Below are 20887 nucleotides of genomic sequence, written 5' to 3'. Positions count from 1 at the left end.
ATTTTGTTGCTAAATTATTAAAAAGGAGAATTTACTTTTTGACTCTTCCTAATTAGTTTTGTAATAAGGCGACACCTTTTGGAGAATCGGAATCTGCATGGGCCTTTCTTTTTCAGTTCTTTTCGCGTCTCTTTCAGTGGGCCATGGCCAGTATATGTTTTTTTTTGTCTCTAAATTTTATTTTATCTTACTCCTTGCTATTTTATTTGAGACTCTCTAAAATATTTATATTTTATGATGTATAGATTATTTGTATTTTCTCTTCATTATTTTTTTCAAAATTAAAATAATATTATAAGGCCTTAATAAACAAAAGATTAAAATAAAATAACGAGAACCATAATTAGAAAAAAAAAATACAGGATAAAAAGTAAAATACAACTAAATTTTGAAAATTAAAAATAAAATTACTGGATTGACCTAGTTTATAAAAAATATCCAAAAAGATGACAAGTCATATTTCATTCATATAACATCATTAGAAAATTAAAGTAAAAAAGGGACATAAAATACTAAAATATTTTATGCCATTCTTATATCAAAAAGAACACACGAGTTACAATTGTATTATCTACTATATATCATCCAATAGTGGATTGGTATGTAATTAAACAACGTTGACCTTTAACATACTTTAATCAATACCATGAGATTACTGATTCAATTATTACTGTAAGGTTGGTTTTTTCTTGTTTCAGACAAAAGTTTAAGTGGGGAAAGACATCTTTAATAGAATGTGTCTAAATTAATCTCAAAGAACACATTTTACATTGAAATTTGTGAGTAACACAACATACAACCAGAAAGGAAGAACATGGGGAAAAAACACTTCATGAAGAGGACAGGTTAGAACAGTTCAATAACTTTATTGGTTAGAAAAAGAGGTAGTTGAGTACATTTGATAATTAGACACCATTCAGTAGGAAAAGCTAAAAGAAACAAGAATGCATCTCCTCATATTTCACTGCTTTAGGAGAGAGACAAATGAAAACCATACATAATATTTTGAATTGCAGTGAATATGATAGCTCAGGGGCTTGGCTCATCAAGTTAGATATACAGTATCTACCACTCCAAAACCAGGTAAAACTCCACCTTCATAAGATGATGATACTTTTGTACGCACCATATAGCCACTTTCGTTATTAATGATAATCTTATCCTTATTCCTGCAAATTGCAGTCCATAGATGTCAAGGGTATTGCAAATTTAAGCACAAGTATGATAGATGTGTAGCTGAGGAATGTACCTTAAATAAGTACCAAATATTCCAGCTTCTGCAATCACATGACCCGTACTCCAATTACCATCACGCACCAAAATTGCTGGAAAAGTGGCTGGAAATATCCTCTGCATGAGGATGTAAGCTGCATCTTCTTCAGAACCAGCTTTCTGTAATTTAAGGAGGTTTTCCCTCATATCATCACCATAAATATTGTTTCCTGAAAAGTAATTACAGTTCGTTATGTAACTTTCTCTTCCAGACGTTTTTTTTACAACAAAGTGTTGAATCAAAGTTTAATACAATACCTCCTCCTTCTCTTTGTGGCTTCATCACAAATAACTCTGGATTTTCAATTGCTTTTTGAACAATATCCGAGTCTTCCAAACTCCACAACCCTGCAAAACATGCACGCAATTTGGCAACGTGGTCTTTGTTTTCGACAAACCTGTTTACAGTTTTTGAATCAAGGATTTAGGAAGAGATGTCAACCACAGAAACAAACTGATTAGAAAAAAATGAACAAATTAGTCACATAACAACTTATTTTGCTAGGAAAGGGAGATTTGTTATACTTTCGCTTCCAAACGTGTTTTGTACAAACGACAAACTTCTAGATCCTTAAACCAAAATAGTGTGCGAGCGTAATTATGAGAACACAATGAATTTTCATCATCATCCAGAACATTTTGCTTCTGAGACATCGACACTATATTATTTTTTCCCCTCCTTTTTTGAGAGACAAGAAGTATCATCCTTATGTTATTAAATATGTTTGCTGGCATTAAAAAATGGAACATAAAAATAAAAAAATAAAAACAAGCAATGCCACCAAATAAATTAAAAAGTCCTTATGTTAATTTCTTCTGTTAACTTAATCTCCCAGGTTGAAATACAATCTTTATCACAGCCACTAAATAAAGCTTTTTAATTTAGATCTCTGCCCTTTGCCCAATTGACCATCACTTACTGCACTTTTTTTCTCTTTCAACAATACCTTCTGGAATTCATTCTTGAAGATTTAAGCCTTAGATAAGGCTAATAACTTTCCCCAACCCATCACTCTGGTAAGTTGTAAATATTGGCCAACCTAAGACCTACAAGAATGATGTTGCAGGTTCCGGCTATATTCTAAAGGATCCCACTGTGAAACAAAACTTTTTTAGCTTACTAACGAATGGAGTTCCACTGGACTACTGTCCATGAATAAAAAAAACCTATTGGTCATAGGGTACAATCATATCATGATTAACCAACTAAGGCATGGACTGGAGAGCACCCTGAAGGATAAAATCTTAAGACAATAACTCATAGTAGTCCATTTTTACACCCTTTAGACATAGTATCTGTGAATTGATCAACGGCTTTATAGAAGAATAAAGGATGGAAAAAACTTGGAATATAATCAGAGGATACCTCTCAAGCACACCAGGTTTTGCAAGTTCCTGTTGAATCTTTTTGGTGCCAACCAAATGATAAGATATTGAAGGGCATTTGATAGCAGAAGATTGTTCCATGAGTAGCCTAGCTCTCCATTCCTACACACCAAGCAAGATATACTCAAACCAGAAGAACTCATTAATGTTAAAAAATAATGCAACTTAAGCAGGAAAAATATTATGGTTGAGAAAATCCATAGAATAGAAAGGACGAGGTAGGTAAAAAAAAGTAAAACAGATTTTGTTTGTTTAAGATATAATTGAGCTAAATTTACAAAAAGTAAAATGATAGAGAAAGTCTATACACTGATGTGATGAAAAAGAAACTATGTTACACTGACCAATCTCAAATGAACTTTGCTTTTGAAACAAACGTTATAGGGCCCAAATAATAGTATTCATTATTACTTTTCTTCATAATATAAACGAAGTCAGGTTACCAGATAGGGGAATCAAATATAAGCTGTCAATACAAATATCATTTCCTAATAGTAGTGAGATATACTGGGTTCGGTGAATTAATGCTTTACTAATTACTGAAAAAGGAGTTATAGTCAAGAGAAAACAAAAGAGATGCTTCTATGTTGAAAAGTCAGTTTTTCTCAGCAAAAAAACTGAATTCATGTATCTCACTGATTCTGAAGGATAGTCTTTTGGTGTGTAGCCAGCCCGGAAGTAAACAACTGAAATTGGTTGTCCGTCCCTGCAAGTTAATAAATTATATTTCTCAACTGTCTGATATGAAATAAAAGTAAGCCAAAAATCTGTACAAGAAAGTCAGATTTTCAAGATAGAGTTTACATACACCGAAAGTGTTCCATCGGGTAGAATTTCTCCTTCCTGGTCAACTTCTGCCAATGTTTTCCGTATGCTTTTAATATGATACGTATTATAAAGCTAAGGAAAATAACTCTTACAACCCAAATGTACTGAATATAATAAACTACGTTAGTCTTCCTTACATAAAAAAACATCTACATATATCCTTTAATATTAAATTTGATAGTCCTAATAATACAAATCAGAGTCTGCTCTGCTAAATTGTTCCATTAGTATCATAATTATAACTAATAAGAAAAGGATATTTGTCTCTTAGAAGGGCGGAGATGTAATGCTGTTCATACATGTTTCTTTCTTCAACCTGAACCACGACCAAAATTGCAGCCCTGTACAGATTCATTCAGAAATATGCCATGGAAGCAAAAGTATTAGCAGAACCGCAAATTAAAGTGAAAAGGATTATTTTTTCTCCAAACTGACCTGGGGTCGTTATACTCACTCCAACCTTTAGCCAAGGCCTCTGCAGATTGATCGACAGCATTGTTGGCAGGAACCCTATTGGAATCTAGTCCAAGGATATTTCCATATTGAGAAATTAAGCTCCTGGGTAAACACCAAATAACACCATGATACACATCGACATGATAAATTTACCTTAAAATAAAAATCTACCACCAGAATTCATATGAATAATTTCAAGATGCACAGACTATATGTTAACATTTTATGTCACCAAATACTTCGATTTCTAACCACTTAAAGCTTCAAATGTATTCCTAGCCGTGTGTGAGTGTTTATCTTTATTGAGAACAAAAATCTAGACATTTGCCTTAACAAACCCATAACGATGAAACAAATACCTCAAAAACAAGAGATCATAAATTAGAGATGAAAGCACAACACGTGAAATTTACAGCAACTCCTTACTTGTGAAGTCCAGTCATAAGACATCCAATCAAAGCAAATGAAGTGGAAATGGTGTTCATCTCTATTTGCAGAAGTGATTTAGTCTTCTCATCAACCATATAATCTGAACGAACTATTGCCAAGCGTATATCCTATTAAAATTATGACAAGAGAAATCAATACCAGGAAAAAATCCTTTGACTACCAGTATTTAGTTGTTTAAAAAGAATAATAATTAGAGTAGGCACTAAAACTGATTCTCTCTTAATAGTGTCGGTGGTACAAATTTCCTACCAACATACACTTACCTCTTTTTTGTTAATCTGTAGCATCTTGGAATGAATATCTAAAAGTCTGGAGGTAAATTCGTCTGCATTCTTAGTTCTGCATTCAGATGAACAGATAATATTATATCTAATTAAAGGGAAAAAACTAGGTAGCTATAGGTAGTTACAAAATGTATGAAGACAGAAAGCAAGTGTAGTACTCAGTGGCATCAAATGAAGCAATTGTTGAAAGGTGAAGTTGAAAAATGGATTTAAGAGCCAATTGCCATGATAAAGGATAAAAGTACTTCAAAGGGAACAAGACCCATAAAGAGCCTCAAAAAGTTACTTAAGTTAACAATTACATGTTATTAAGAAAAATATCATGAGAGAATTGTTGTTGGATCTGATGAACAACATTCCTTAGGACATTCATTGTCTCAGCCACCTTTGCTTTCAAATTGCGGCTCTAATTCCAAATCCCCTATTAAGTCAAGATGGTTTAGCGATCTAAGGCTTACACCAAGGAGATTCAACATTAATGAAACATGAACAAACCCATACAGAGATCACGATAACATTCTCAACTCAAAGCCTTAAGACAATATATTTGTGGCTCTTTCTCCTTATATATCATGTGCAGCTTCAACTTACACTTGACTCCAACAATTGGGTCACGTAGATTTGACATTGCAGGACCAAAAATCAAACTTACCCACACAACACAATTTTGGACAATGAGTCAAAATTCACTATACGATGTCAAATTTTAATATAATGTACATTTTCTTAATGTTCCCGTTTTGATAGTGCCAAAAGTCAAGTTGACTCATTCGTAATATAACAACACGAAAATATTACCTGGATAGAGATTCCTGGAGAAATTTCCCATCCAAACTCACACGATCAACAAGCTCATTAAAAATAGGAGCTAATTCACAAGCTTGCTTCCAGTGACTTTCCGGAAATGGCCCGGGTAATAAGCAAAGCGGAAGATGCACCAAACCCACACCTGGAACTGTTCCAGATCTCTATGATAGGAAACATTGATTGTAAACACCAAAATGTCATTTTAGTTTCCAAAATCACTGTATCATATTTAGTTCTTAAATCATAAACATCAAGATTAAAACGATAGACACTTAGCAACATCAAAATTAAAATGGCATTTTCATAATTTCAAGAATTAAATTACTCGGTATTTATAGAAGGAATAATTCCAATTCCCATGTATTACTCGAACATAGAATTTGGCTATAGCTTCGAGGAGTAAAATTTTGTCTTCAAAAGGTAACATTAAGAAAAGAGTAGGCTAATTAAATGAATAATAAATTATTATCATTAATGTACTAACTTGTATCATGAAGCATACTACTCAGAAACTAAAATTCTCCAAATTCTCTCACAGACACGCTGTTTATTATACTCACTCGTATCATCTAAGAAACACATTAAACAAAACAAAATCTCAAGAAACCTATAACAGTATTAGTATAATTTGCTCTGTTATTCTAAGATTTTATTATTATACTGGCCATGCAATTACATTAAACTAACATTAACACAGAAAAACGTTAAACTGTGAAAAGTGTACACACAGGTTGGTGAGTTTTGTGTAAGGCGAGACAAGCAGAAGTAACAAAATTTGTAAAAGCGAAGGAATTGAATCCAAGTAATACAGAGAAAAAAAAGGGTGGCGGAGTTTGACCTGAACCGATTTATCTCCAACGAGGAGGCAGTTGAGAGTGCTCCAGACAAGAGCATCGTAAACTATGTTTTCCAGCAGTTTTTGGTCGATACTATGATAATCGAAGAGCGAAGGCGCGGCGGAGGAATCAGTGTCAGGCTCTGCAAGTGGGGCAGAGTTGAAAGTCAAAGGCTGAGACATGAGTTTGGGGAAAGAGAGTGAGTGTGGTTGGTGGGGTGAGAAGGTGAAGGAGAAAGAGGGAAATGTGTAAGAACTTAAAGGTTTAGTCTTTATCCCAGTGAAAGAAGGAGAACAAAACAAGCACCCAGATCTACCACCCATTCTCTTCGTTTTTCAATCCCCTTTATATATTCATATACATTGCAATCACCACTGCAGCCACAGGTAGTGCTCCATCTTTTTTCTTTTTCCTTTTTTCATAAATAGTGCTCCAACTCAGAAAAAATTGATAATATTATCACAGACAGTTTTTTTGTTTTGACCACCTTTGACTTGTCTCTCTGGAATGTTCTTTTTTGGTTTATTTGTAAAGAAAGAAAAAGGTTAGGTTTCATAGCTTGAAGGGTTTGATAAAACAGGTTAAAAATAGTTAATAAGGAAGTTAAAATGGTTTGACATCGAAAGATTAGTTTGGGAGAATCTAAGATGCGGTAAAAAAAGAAAGAGAATATGACTTACATAAATATGATTCAAAGCACTAAAAAAAATTACTTTATTAAGCTTGCTAAATCTAGTTATTGGATAAAACAATATCGTTGACAATCTTCTATTGGATTATAACTGAAAAAATGATATTAAAAAAATAAAACAATTTAAAAATTATGTTATATTACATCATAATTATAAATGGATGCTTTTCACTGTATAATTATTATATAAATTTGTGTTTTAACTGTACAGTGATTAAAGAAACATTTTTCAAGACAATATACTTTCATTCTAAGTTCATGTTTTAAACGCAATTAGGTGTTAGAGTTGGCTTTGATAACTGAAAACTACAGCTGATAAAACTAGCTAGGAAACGGGTCAAACTCGAATATTCAAGGACAACTTTTTTTTTTCTAGTTTATATATATATATATATATAGAGAGAGAGAGAGAGAGAGAGAGAGAGAGAGAGAGAGAGAGAGAAAGAGAAATATGTTGTGTTAACTAAATTTGATAGTTTTTAAGTTAATTTATTAGATTAGTGTCATGTGTTACGTCGGTTCATTATTTTTAATTCAATTGTCTGAATCAGACCATCAAACCAATTCCAACTTGTCAAGTGATCCCAAGAAAAGCTAAAGAAGAAAGTGTATGATTGCAAACTTTGAAATGATAGTTTTTTTTTTAATAAATATTATAAATCATGTGATGAAAAAAATTATAAATTCAGTATGAAAATAAAACCTGTAAATTGCATGCATTTATTTATTGAAAATATTTTAACTGAAATAGTTTATTTAAAAATTATTTTATGATTAAATTTTATTATAAAGGTGTGTTATTTCAATATACTATGGTGGGGTGGGTAAGATTTTTTACATAATTTAAATTTTATTTCAACTGAACTTATAGACAAATCCTCCTTGGGACGAACTACCCTTGCAACTTTTCATGAAAATTGGTTTGATTTTTTATGTGATAAGTTTATAAATAAATATAAATAATAAATTTATAAATAAATTATATACAAAAATATTAAAATAATAATATTGAAGTTGTAATATGGTTCTATGAAAAATTTAAATTGTCAAAATATACTTACTATTTTGCATTAACATTATAAACATGGATTTTTATTTTTTATTTTTATTTTTATCAACAAAGAGCATAATATGGTGAGAGAAGTTTTAAATTTTGCTAATTAAATTAGTTCACATTCAGAAGTTTTATGAAATTGTATTTTAAACAATTCATTTAACTCTAGCTAAATAATACTATATTCTCAAACTCAAAATGCTTAAATTCAAAACACCTTAGTATTTTATAAATGTTTTCCTTAATAATAATTGACAGAGAATCTGATAACTAGTTCGAAAACACTTCAATTTTAAACATAATTAATTCAAAAATACGTTAACATAATTAAATGTAACATTTTTATCAATAAATAATATATTTTTTAAAAGAGACTACACAAGGTAAAAGTGTTTTAGTTTTTAATTAATTATAAATAAAATAAACACAAGAAAGAATAAAAGTGTGTACAGAGATAAAAGAGTTATAGAGAGTTCCAAGAGTTATAAGAAGAATTTTTTTAAAAAATTATAGAAAGTAGAATTATATAGTTGTATAATTATGATGATAAATAGTGTACGTGGATATAAGTTTTTGTAGACCTTTAAGTTATCTAAAGTTTTATACTTTGTATGATTAATTGGTGATAACTTGCATATTAACATGCTAATGAGTATTAATGTTATAGTGTTTCACACAATTTTCATGATCAAGGTGATAACTTGTAATATTACCATACTAGTGAGTATTAATTGTCATCGTATTTCACATAATTTTCATAAAGTGGTGATAACTTGTATAGTAAGTATTAATTGTTATCGCGTTTCACACCACTTTCATAATCAACTGTTAATAACTTGCATATTAATATGATAGTGAATATTAATTGCTATTGTGTTTCACACACGATTTTCATATTAAGGTAACAATATTTTTCATTCTTATGTTTAAAAATAATACATAATATAGTTTTATTTGAGTTTTGTTGGTGGTATATGTTTTTCAAATCTTATATATTTTTTAAATATATTTTTATTAATTTATTTCTCTTTTTTTTTTAACTTGGATTAAGTATTTTGAAATACTATTTCTTATGCAATTTTAAATATTATTTCTTAAATATGATTTCCAAAATCAATTTGTTTTCGAAAGTATTATTATTTAAAATAAAGAATTTATATAGTTATGTAGCATTTTTTTTACTTTAAATTATTTTTGCTTGTTACTTTTTAAAATTAACTATGTTTCTATTTCATTTATATATTCTCACTTTAATTTAAGTATATTTAAACTTTATTTTAAATATTATGACTTGTACCAACTTTCCAATAAAACGATAATTTAAAGTATTATATTAATCATTTTAACATTTGAATTGTAAATTATAGTTTACTAATTTGTAAAATAAAGTTTTACACGTCTCAAACGAAGTAATCATTATCTGAACATATTTTCTTTTCCATATAAAATAGTTATTTAAATATGCTTAACTGTGATATGTATATTGGAATATTGTTCTAATCAATTTAAACAGGACATTGCTTAATGTTTAAATAAGAAAAATAACTTAACTTTATCTGGAAAAAAAAAAAAACTTTGTGTGAGTATATATGTTAAGTGTTAGGAAACGTATATTTTTAGTATAAATTATCTTTGTCATGAGAAACTCTATCTAAAACTTCTATTTCATTGATTTGCAAATTAATTTCATATATTTAGAGTTTAATAAATATATACCATTAATAAAGAAGGGATAACTAATTTTTAGATAATTATTATCAAAGTCATTAAAATGATGATGAGATCATTTATTTGAAAAATCCAACAATCTACCATATATTTTATTGAGCGTTGAACTATTAGCAACTAAAAAAAAATTAAAATATAATAACTTTAGAATTGTATTGATCAAATACAGATTGTCACATTTACATAAATTATAATCACTACCAGTAATTAGTTCTAAGAATCTGTTTAACAAACAAATTTATACAAAAAATGAGATGAGAAAAGTCCTTTCACTCACCCTGCTGATTATCATAAACATTACAAACGAAATTAACGTTTGTGATTGAGATTAGAACCAAGTTTCAGAATTGATTCAGACTTCTGCAATGTCTTGTTCCTTTTCTCCCTTGAACCATAATGCGAAGGAGTCCCTAAAGTGACTGTCTTCATTGCTTGAGAAGCCAAAGTTTCCATTATGAAAAGATAGAGCTTGTAGCAAATTCCTGGATGAAGTTCTCTTGGGTCCATCTGCAACAAAAATTCTGTGGAGATGAGTAGAAGGAATAGATAGAGTAATAATATCCCTGTGTGTTTGGAATATGTACAAGTTTTACTTTGCAACTAACTCAAAAACTCATTACTTCCATATATAGCAGATTCTTTACTTTTCTTTCAAGGGATAGAAGGTGGTCACCACAAACTTCCACTTCTTTTATAAAGTTTCGCACTCAATATCAAACTTTAAAGCAAGAACACGTTACTTCTTACGTTATTCTTCTTCTCATTATTGTTATTCTTCTTCTCATTATTATTATTAAACGAATGAAATAACTTAATTTCTAAATTTAAAGGAATGTAATGGATGTATTGAAACTTTTTTCTTTAGTTCAATTAAATACTTGAATTTGAGTCACATCCAATTCACATTCTGCGGTTTTTTCTTTTTTGATAGGTGTCTTGATCCTCTGGTTTGTACGAGGATAGTCTCATAATATACTTTTTGTAGATGTAAGCTTGAGTGTCTTAAGTGATTATCTGTGGATTCAGTTATAAATATTTTGTATAGGTATATATAGAAGTATGTTTCCTGGACAAGTTAAATATTGTATTTATGTAGAAAGGTTGAACCATCCTTCAAAAAGTTTATATTTAATTTTTTTTTATTATGGATAATTTTTTTTTACTAAATATCTATTTTTAATTTCATTTCTTCTATTTTCTTTATCAACGAAACACAACTTAACCTATATCACCATACAATAAATGTATAATTTTAGTTATTTAATTAAAATTTATTATCATTGAAGTAATTTTACATAAACTAAAATAATATTTATATTTTTAACTTTATAAATGGGTGTTTTTATTGGACAATGTATTATTTTAGACAATATCAATACTTTTCTTAAATATATAAAATAATTTTTATTTTAAAAAGTGAGTTTGTATGGTCACACAATTACAAATGATAACTTAGTAGCATGTAACGTAAAATATAATAAGCATCTCTAAAACAATATTAAAGAATTTGAGCCTACAATATTTTCAAATTAAATATATATATATATATATATATATTTATGGATATTTATATATGTAGGTATGAATATGTATATAACTAAGTAGTATATGTTGGTTCCATAGAAGGTAATGTACCCGTCTATAATATTCACGTTTTATTATGACATGGCCTGTGATATTTATATGTTACATTCTAGAAATGTTACCTTTTTATTTTTTAATATGAAAAATATCACATTTTTAATATTTTGGGCATATTTTTTTAATATAATTTATAATTTTTTTAAAAGCTATGCCACAAAAATTGTGATTTAAACATCACGTCTCAAAAATATGGTGTAGTTCATAAATATGTTGTCTTTTCAAATTTTAGGTTATTGTCTAAATAATAAATGTTGTAGTAAATATAACTAATTCAAATAAAAAATATAAACGTTATAAATAAAATATTAGAATATATTTATTTCATATTTAATCAGATTCATATATAAGATTTAGTGGATTATTAATCATTATTGTCCAATGCAAATTTCAATAAAAAACTGGGAAAAAAATTTGTTTTAGTGAATTTGAAAATTTGTTAGTTATAATTAATTTTTTTGATAGTTTTTTCTCTTTCAATTCACATGCATTTTTTTTCTTGTGTAAAATTCATTATTTTATTCAAACAAAAGTATCTTTCTGAAAACTACTTTTCGACAAACTTATATATAAAAACTAATTATAATTGCAGACTATTAGAACAATAAATTAAAACAATTTAATTTTAACGAATGTTCTAAACACTACATGCTCACTTATTAAAAAAACTAGTATAAAATTTCAGGTGTTTTAGAATTGGGAAAATCTATATATAAAATAATTTTTTCACGGTATATAACATTTTTTAATTCTACTCTTATTTAATATATCTCATTTTATTAATATAATTGAGTATTTTTTCATTTCATATAAAATATTTTAAAAAAAATTAATTAATTTTTTAAATTAATATTAATATAAATTTTTATATAATTTCTTACTCTTTCCTTAATTCTTTATTTTAAAATAACAAATAAAATATATTATAATACATTTTCACACCAAATTTTATATATAAAATAAAATAAGTAAACATAAAAAACGGTGAAATATTTTACCACATGTCAGTCGTTGTCCTGTATTTATTTTCGTACTAAGCAGTAATTTGTTTCTTTATTTATTTTTCAATAACATTATAAGAATGATAAACATTGGTGGAAACTTTGACATAAAGTTCATTGATACAATAGAACAGTGAGATGAAATTACATAACGTCTTTCGTGGTATGTTTATGAAGTTAATTGATACTAAGTTTTAAAAAGCTTAATATATTTAATAACTTTTTTTTGATAAATGCTAGTGAAATATCTTTTACCCTTTTAATATTTTTTTTAGTGATATCAAAGCACAATTTTTTTAATATAATTTCGAATATAAAATTCATAATAAACTTCATAGAATAAGAAAATGGTTTTCAAATAAGTAAATATAATTTCACAAGAAATGTGTTGTAGTCCCCAATTTAGTATTTTAATCAAAATTATGTGTGTTCTTTCCTACATTTTGTTTCTTTTATCCCATTAGAAATGTGAATTGGTATAATTAATTTTTAGAATTTTGAAGAACTCAAGTATGTCTCTTTTTTCTTTAACATTTTCGTTGTTACGGCTCAGAACAAACGATAACGAGTATTCAGAACAATTTTGGTATTTTTAGTGCGTTCAAATAGACATAAAGAAACATTGAGATGGTTAGTGAGTAGTTTTGGAGGTGTTATTTATAGGAGAAGAAAGATAAAGTTTATTTTTTTTGTTTTTGTAATTGATAATCTGTAATATTTGTGGGAATGACAAATTTGGAATGAAATGAGATGATAGTTCATAACCGATTCCTGAAAAGAACAATTTATAACTATTTCAGAACACATTTTTTGAATTTCAAATTTACCCTTTCAGAAGTAAAAAATGTGTTTCGGAAAGAGTATTTAAGAATATTTTTTTTTACTATTCTATAAACAAGTTCTTCTTATCGAACACCTCTTTTCTAGAACCACTCAAATCTGTCAAGGGTAATTTGGGTTTTTCGAAAAATGTAGGGGTGATGGAAGAAAAATAAGAGTGCACGAAGAAACACCCAAATTTTAAACTTAACCCAGATACAGGCCCATTTATCTGCCATCAAGTGGAAGAAATATATTGCCTAATTTGGTTCCCGCCATCAAAGATCACGCGAACTTCATTTCATTACGAGTAAGCTCTCGTTCATCGCCGTCGGAAAGGTGGTTCTCTCTCTTTCCCTTCGATGAATAATGTTCTTCATTCCTCTCGAATTGGTTTTCTTACTACATTGTTCATGTAAGAAGAGAATGGCTAATCAGTGTACAACTATGAGACTATCACTGACGTTGCATTTCAGAGAATATTGACTCATGCTCATGCGTCGTCAAGATTATTCAACTTCCGAACAAGTTCATCTGTAAGTGACTTAATGTGTTTTCAAATTTATCTGTGCATCTGAAAAGGCTTTCAAGAAACCAGGAAGCTTCGAGAAATTCCACTACGGTCATTTCCTTTCTTCTAATGCAATTAATATGAATCGAAAATGTGGAATAATGCCTGATGCAATGACCGATTCATGGAGTAGAGAATTTTGTTTGTTGAAAAAACTGTTAGCTACAAATTTCATCGTCTTGATTCCACTTAGCGTCTTCCTTCTTTCATTAGCTCACCGAGAAACCTGACACAAGATCGATGTTATCTGCAAAACAACGCATATCTGTTTTAAAATTTCTGCTAGATTCTAAATATTCCTCTGGTTGATTGTTTTATGTACAAATATATCTTCCATTGACAGGTTTAAATCAACATTTGCAAGGAAGTGCTGTTTGCTGTAAAGCATCATGTCAAATATTACAGTATGCGCACGCTTTAGGCCGTTGAACTCAAAAGAGAAGCAAAATGACAATAACTCTGTTTGCATTCGGTGCAGAGATACCGAAACTTTCATTTTCAAGGTTTTTTTTTCGTCAGATTAAGCGTCTATTAGTTTTTACTCGTGCTCTATAAAAGGCATAGTGAATTCACACATTACGATGAATAGCCTAATAATTTTGAATTAATTTTTTTTCAGGACGAAAAGGATGAAGAATCGGTGTTTAGCTTTGATAGAGTGTTCTACGAACAGTCTGAGCAAGCTGATGTCTATCAGTTCCTAGCTCTTCCCATGGTTAGAGGTACAACTTCAGAATTCTCATTACAAATTTATATGTCAATAAGTCAACGCAATGCAGACTGAAATCTTCCTTAATTTGAATGACTCTTGCTTCCTTATGAAATGACAGCTGCATTACCGCCAAATAGGGCATATCAACTTCGGTTACATGAAAAAAATTATCCTTATAGTTTGTGTAATGGTAACAATTAAAATCGGGAAAATGACACTTGCCTTTACTTTAGCTTTTTAGTTTTTATTGATATCAGGCTTTCGTTTTGTATGTATTCCCATAAATGTAACAAATGTTATTGATGCATTTTTATTTGTTTTTTTGATCGGCAGATGTTATTGATGCGTACAACGGGACAATTATCACTTATGGCCAGGTAAGATATTACGCGTCTCCAGTTTGCCAAAGGCATTTTGCTTCTTTTTGTTAAACTTTCAAATCAACAATAGGAGGTCATATATATGTGGTTTTTCTCCTCAAATATGGCAGCAGTATGTGTATCGGGAGTTGTGAAAAACTTTATACGAGCTTCGCTGAGTATGATCCCTTGCATTAGCTCATAAATACCCTTTTGGAGCTATATTTGGTTATGTTTGAAGGGGGAAAATAAAAATTAAAAAATGTGTAGATGAGGCATGAAATATATGAATTGTTATTTTCGGTGCATCGGTGTTGAATTCAAAACTAGCAAATCTGGAAGTCAGGAAAGGGCGCATTAGAAAAAGAGTAGACAGTTCCTTTCTAAATATTTAGCAAAGACAATTTGCAAAATCTACAATGTTGTTTAACATACATGGTAGTAAATATAGTTTCTTGTTATGATAAGAATATTCCGATATCTCCTCTTGGCCTGTATCTAGAGCTCCTCTTGTTATGACTCGTCAACTGTATTTTCGAATCCATTTTTCTTTTGACTGTAATTGTTTAAAAAGTTTCTTTTTCTACAATCAATTGCAGACTGGAGCTGGGAAGACATATAGTATGGAGGTGGAAAATTGTCCCCTAAAAAGTATCTTGAAACAATTTTGCAGAAGATAAAATACAGCAATGTAAATAACTACTTCTCTAAAGCAGGGACCTGGTATACTTGAATGTGGTGAACAGAAGAAGGGACTTCTTCCAAGAGTTGTAGAGGGACTTTTTGATTCCTTAAATTCTTCTGATGAAGAGAAAACACATTCAATTAAGTTGTCAATGGTACTGAGGCACTTACTAATTTAACCACATCAGTCTTACAAAATCATCTGGTTATAGTAAATTATTTCTCTGATTTTGTTTCTGATTTGTTTAGGTTGAAATCTACATGGAAAAAGTAAGGTATAAATAAAAAAACAAGTATTCCCCCCTCCCCACATTGTACTTAGAGTATATTATATGCGTTTCTGATAGGGAATTTTCTTAACTTTGTTGGAAAAGCTAGTTTCCATGTGAATTTGGATTCTTCAATAGTCATCAGAATAACTCTATCCTCTTATGTAGGGACCTATTTGATTTATCAAAAGTTAATATACAAATTAAGGAGAGCAAATCACGAGGAATATTTTTGCCCGGTGTTACAGAGGTGAACTGTTTTTATGGGACTTTATATCTCTTTCTACTCTGATTATTCTTTTTCTATCTGAAGCTACTTCTTCGCTGTTCACAATTACATGAGTGCTCTTATGTATATGATTAATATGTAAAATATCAATTCTGAAACTTTAATCCTTCCTAGTCCCGACATTCAAACACATAGGTATTGGATTATTTGGTTAGCATTTTCTCAGGATTCATATACTTAACTTGATAGTTTGGCCTACTGAGCTTATATTGACTGTAGTCCCTTAAAGAAACCGAGGAAATAAAATTTGATTTCACAAGTGATATCAAGTAACTAAGTCATGGTTTTGAATCCGGGAGTGTCGTTAATTGGGTTTGTGGTATTAATGTCTTGGCCATGAGTCAGTAACAATTGTAACCCTAAATTTTTAGGGAGTTGCATCTGCACCTTAAGTTTTCAAACATGCACTCTTGTAAGTTGGTGAAATGATAAAATTATTCTTAAAAAAATATATGGATGATATATTTCAAAATATATTTTTTAAATAAAAAAATATCTTTCAAAATGTGTAATTCAGAATACATTTTTTATTTTGTATTTCATATTGTATATTTTGAAATACAAAATAAAAAAATACATATTGGAGTGTACATTCCCTAACAAATTTATATTTTTGAAAAAAATGAGAGAGAAATAAAAGGTAGGGTTGATTTGTAAATTGAAGTGTGTATTTTTACCATTTCACCATCATGATGAGGGTGTAGGTTTAAAGGACCCATAATTGTTATAGCCATTTAGGCTTGATTTTATTTTAAAAAACAGGGTGTTTCTTTCTGCACCCCATCAAAGTTACTCTAGCACCCCATCCAATAAATGAAATACAAAATGTTGTATCTAATTCGTTCTCATTCCTGGAAGCTCTTTCCAAAACACATTATGAAAAAGTTATTGCAGAAAACACATTCCAAAACATATTATATATGTTTCAGAAAGTTTATTCTAATTTTTTTTTCTTAGAAATTCTATTTCTTTCCAGAAAACATTTTTCCAGAATGTATTTTATAAATTTTTGTAAAGGGTAATCTAGAAGTCATTTAAAAAAAAGAGTAAAATAGTGGTGCATGAAGAAATACCTCGAAAACATTAAGAGAATAAATATGGGCTTAATGTCTTGGTCCATGACCCAAGACCCGAAGTAACAATTGTATCCCCTTAAGCTTCAAGTAAGTAAAGGTGTAAACTTAGCTCGTGGACTTGACTTTTTGCTAATCATGCCAGTAATTGGTTAGCCCTTTAAGCTTAATGTTATTTTCCAAAAAGGAAATAAAGTTGTACCCTTTCTATTGGCCAATCCAACAGTAGGTGTACAATAAACTTTTGTGTGCTTCAAGTCGAATTAAGCAAGGTGTACAAAAAAACTTTTGTGTGCTTTAAGTCAAATTAAGTAAGGTCTCACTTCTTTAGATTAAGCATTGGGCGAAGCTCTCCTCCATGAGCTGATTCAAAAAGTAGAGTGGACTGGAATCATTCAGTATTTATATATGAAACTTTGAAAGTTTTCCTCCCTTGTATGTGTATGCTGCAAAATATTTGTCTAAACCCCAAACCAAAAACAAACAAAAAAGAAAATAATTGGTTATTCTTATTCAAATATTGCCATAAAGGACTAACAGGACCTTTTGATTTTTTCATGCAGATTACTGTACTGGACCCTGCTGAAGCATTGCAAAACCTGTCTGTAAGAATAAACAACTTGAATAACATTTTCTGGTTTGATTTTACAATTATTTCTGCTTCTAATTCTGACATCAAATATGTAGAAGGGGATAGCTAACCGGACAGTTGGTGAGACCCGTATCCTGCTTTGACTCTTAGCCCACCGTTCAGTTTTTATTTTACTTTTTTATATATAGTTAAACTACTAAATACATTCGGGAGGAAAAGCATTGGCCATACCCAAGTACTGTCCGATGTATTTTGGTACTTCTTGTGCCTGTTCAATGTTATTTTCTTTCTTAGTTGATAAAAAAGAATAACACATTAGGGTAAATTCCCTGTTTCTTGAGGGAGGAAAAACAGTGATAGGAAATAGAAAGGTCAATTGCGTTCTGCAAATATCCTAAACAAAACATGTAGAAATGAACATGGCCAGCAGCAGAAGTCACTGCATTTATATATTCACAATTCAGCAAGAATATTCCAGAGATAAAAGGTCATACTTCTCATAAATCTGTGTTCTGCTTATGAATCATTCTTAAACACTGAGACTTTGAACAGGACGAGATCCGGAAAGCTAATTCTAGTGGACTTGGCTGGGTCAGAGAAAGTGGAGAAAACAGGAGCAGAGGGAAGAGTTCTAGAGGAAGCCAAGACCATAAACAAATCCTTGTCTGCTCTGGGAAATGTAATAAATTCCCTTACATGTGGTTTGCAAGGAAAAACAGGCCATATCCCTTATCGTGATTCCAAGCTCACTCGAATTCTTCAGGATGCTCTTGTTAGCTCACCCTCCCTTTAATAGTCTATCAAAGCATACCCATTGTTCACGAAATCAGTATCCCAAACATGGTATCTTTTATTCACAGGGAGGAAATGCTAGAACTGCATTGCTTTGCTGTTGCTCCCCCAGTGCTTTTAATGCATCCGAGAGTCTGTCCGCTCTTCGTTTCGTTTCAAGGTATGTTATCCGTGAAGATTGAGGCATTTCCATTTCCTTTCCTTTCCTTCATTCTTTATTTTCATATGCTATGTTGAAAATGATGTCAGAGCTTCCTTAGCAAAAGTTCTAATTTTAACTTTATTTTCTCAAATGAAATTCCTGTGCTCATGTGCCATCATGGTGAGCTTTTACATAAGATTCTATATTTAAGTTGAAAATTGTTAACCGAAAACAAAACCTGCAAAATGAAAGAGAATGTTACCTTGACTATCTTCACCAATAAGCCATTACAGTCTACACTTACACCAACACCATTTAACACACCACGATCATGAAGTGTATAAAAACACTCAAAGAACTCAAAACAAGACAATACCAAAACAAACAATAATGGCCCCACTGCTGTTTAATTTCACATGGGTAAATTTGAAATTTTCACATTTACCGGGATGCATATGAAAATTATGGGATGTAGAAAGAAATGACCTAATATGAATCTATTTAACTTACAATTTGTTGAGCTCAATCTGATTTTATATTGAATTTTTTTGGTCAGTTACTAGCTAAAATTTGGTTAAGGTTGAAATAAAAAATTCTTCAAGAAAATTCAAATAAAATTTGTCACGAACCTTTTTTAACAAACTCTACACATTATTCGCCCAATTAAATTCCTGTTTTTTTAAAATGCTGATTGCAGGGCGAAATATATAAAGGTGTCGCCTCGGGTCAATTGCATTGAAGAAAAAAGCGACACAAGTTCTAGTGCTGCTTTTCCGTCTGGCGACGAGTCAAGTGCTAGAATTTTGAACAAGGTGAGAAAATTGTTGTAAAATCCCTTTGTAATTAGAAATCGTAATAAAATTTATGTTAATACAGTTGAGAGAGAAATTTAATGTTGAAGATGTGAAGTTCCTAGAGGAATTGTTCATACAAGAGGGCATTCTCTTTGATCTTTCATCAGTTGAAGAGGAGACAGACATAGATGACCTCACCTTACAGATGATATCCTTGCTGCAAGCAGCCATGGAAAAGCTTACAATTACTGTTGATGAGGTACATGTGCCATAATATTTTTCTTACTACAAATATTAGTACTTATTAGTACTGTTTCAGTCACTTTGAACCTTTTGGGCACTTTCTGTTTACCAGATTAATACTAGGCTTGGTTAAAATGTGAAACGGGAAGAAAGAAGTAAGAGAGTAATAAACTTGATTTCTTAGTCTTTTGTTAAATTTATGAACACTATATAACATTTACTCTAAAAATAAAAAATTATCATCTTGCCCTTTTTCTTCGAAACTTTACAACCAACCGTACGTTAAAACTTGTTTATCCTGTAGCAATGTTAAAAGCTTCTGAAAAATGCTGTATGAATAATACAAAATATTTATTTTTTCAAATCTATAATTTCACAGCTTAAAAGGGAGAATAGCATTCTCAGGGCCAAAGCTGATGCCTCCACGGAATCTCCATTCTACAAGGGAGCAGAGAATAGTTCCATTTTTCAGAATATGATTTCAGGAGTCCTGACTTTCTTTCTTCGTTGGTCGGGTTACACTTCTTCTCCAAGACGCTGGCAGTAACTATTCATTCTTATATGATGCCTTGCCGCAGCGGGGCCTTTAAATACTATCAAAATAATGGATAAAAATAATAAAGATGCCTCATGCTGATTCACTTATTGTTGGACATTTTGGGGGCTGGCTAATAGCATAATATATGCTGAGATGGCCAATTCATGGATCGTATCACAATCGATAGCATCGTTTGTGAGCCTGTGTTTGTAACCCGAAAATTGTTTTATATGCATAATAATTTGCCATTGATGACTGTTTTCTGAGAACTCTCTTTAATGAATTCAACCATTTTGGCACAGTAGATCCATAAATTCACGAGTAGCCAAGAAAAATATGGACAATTTGGACTACATCAATTCGTCTTTATTTTTACACTGTCGTACGCAACACAATAGCTGTGCAGCTTATGGTAAGAGCCACTGGATTTCCTGGTTGCGATTTATGAACTGGTGTCTGGTATGCAATGTAATCTGGATGAACGGGATACTGCTATAAACTAGTGTTGAATTTCAAGAGAGGATCTGAGTTTATAACTGGATTCCTAACAATTTGACACGGCAGGTAATAACGTGC

The 20887-nt window shown here is 30.5% G+C and overlaps 2 protein-coding genes across 2 annotated transcripts; one reads left to right on the top strand and one right to left on the bottom strand.

The window, feature by feature from the left end:
- Nucleotides 1-846: 846 nt before the first annotated feature.
- On the bottom strand, nt 847-7044 carry LOC137831720 (glutathione synthetase, chloroplastic). The gene is made up of 12 exons (XM_068639510.2): nt 6322-7044; nt 5475-5644; nt 4656-4731; nt 4369-4499; nt 3922-4044; nt 3747-3827; nt 3467-3547; nt 3295-3364; nt 2639-2760; nt 1531-1670; nt 1250-1442; nt 847-1169 (listed from the first exon to the last, which is right to left on the bottom strand). The coding sequence occupies exons 1-12, from the start codon at nt 6640-6642 to the stop codon at nt 1046-1048; spliced, it is 1632 nt and encodes a 543-aa protein (XP_068495611.2). The 5' UTR covers nt 6643-7044; the 3' UTR covers nt 847-1045.
- A 7129-nt stretch (nt 7045-14173) lies between these two features.
- LOC137831719 (ATP binding microtubule motor family protein) lies at nt 14174-20584 on the top strand. The gene is made up of 15 exons (XM_068639509.2): nt 14174-14327; nt 14444-14546; nt 14870-14913; nt 15495-15524; nt 15612-15734; nt 15829-15854; nt 16017-16098; nt 17774-17815; nt 17898-17931; nt 18214-18289; nt 18355-18574; nt 18663-18754; nt 19434-19548; nt 19613-19789; nt 20153-20584. Exons 1-15 carry the CDS (start codon nt 14214-14216, stop codon nt 20318-20320), a joined length of 1446 nt encoding a protein of 481 aa, XP_068495610.1. The 5' UTR covers nt 14174-14213; the 3' UTR covers nt 20321-20584.
- Nucleotides 20585-20887: the final 303 nt, after the last annotated feature.

Source organism: Phaseolus vulgaris, chromosome 6 (genome assembly GCF_051622355.1).
Source record: "Phaseolus vulgaris cultivar YP4 chromosome 6, ASM5162235v1, whole genome shotgun sequence".
NCBI classification, from domain to species: Eukaryota; Viridiplantae; Streptophyta; class Magnoliopsida; order Fabales; family Fabaceae; genus Phaseolus; species Phaseolus vulgaris.
The sequence above is the reverse complement of the archived record's forward strand: the minus strand, read 5'-3'. Positions and strand labels throughout refer to the sequence as shown.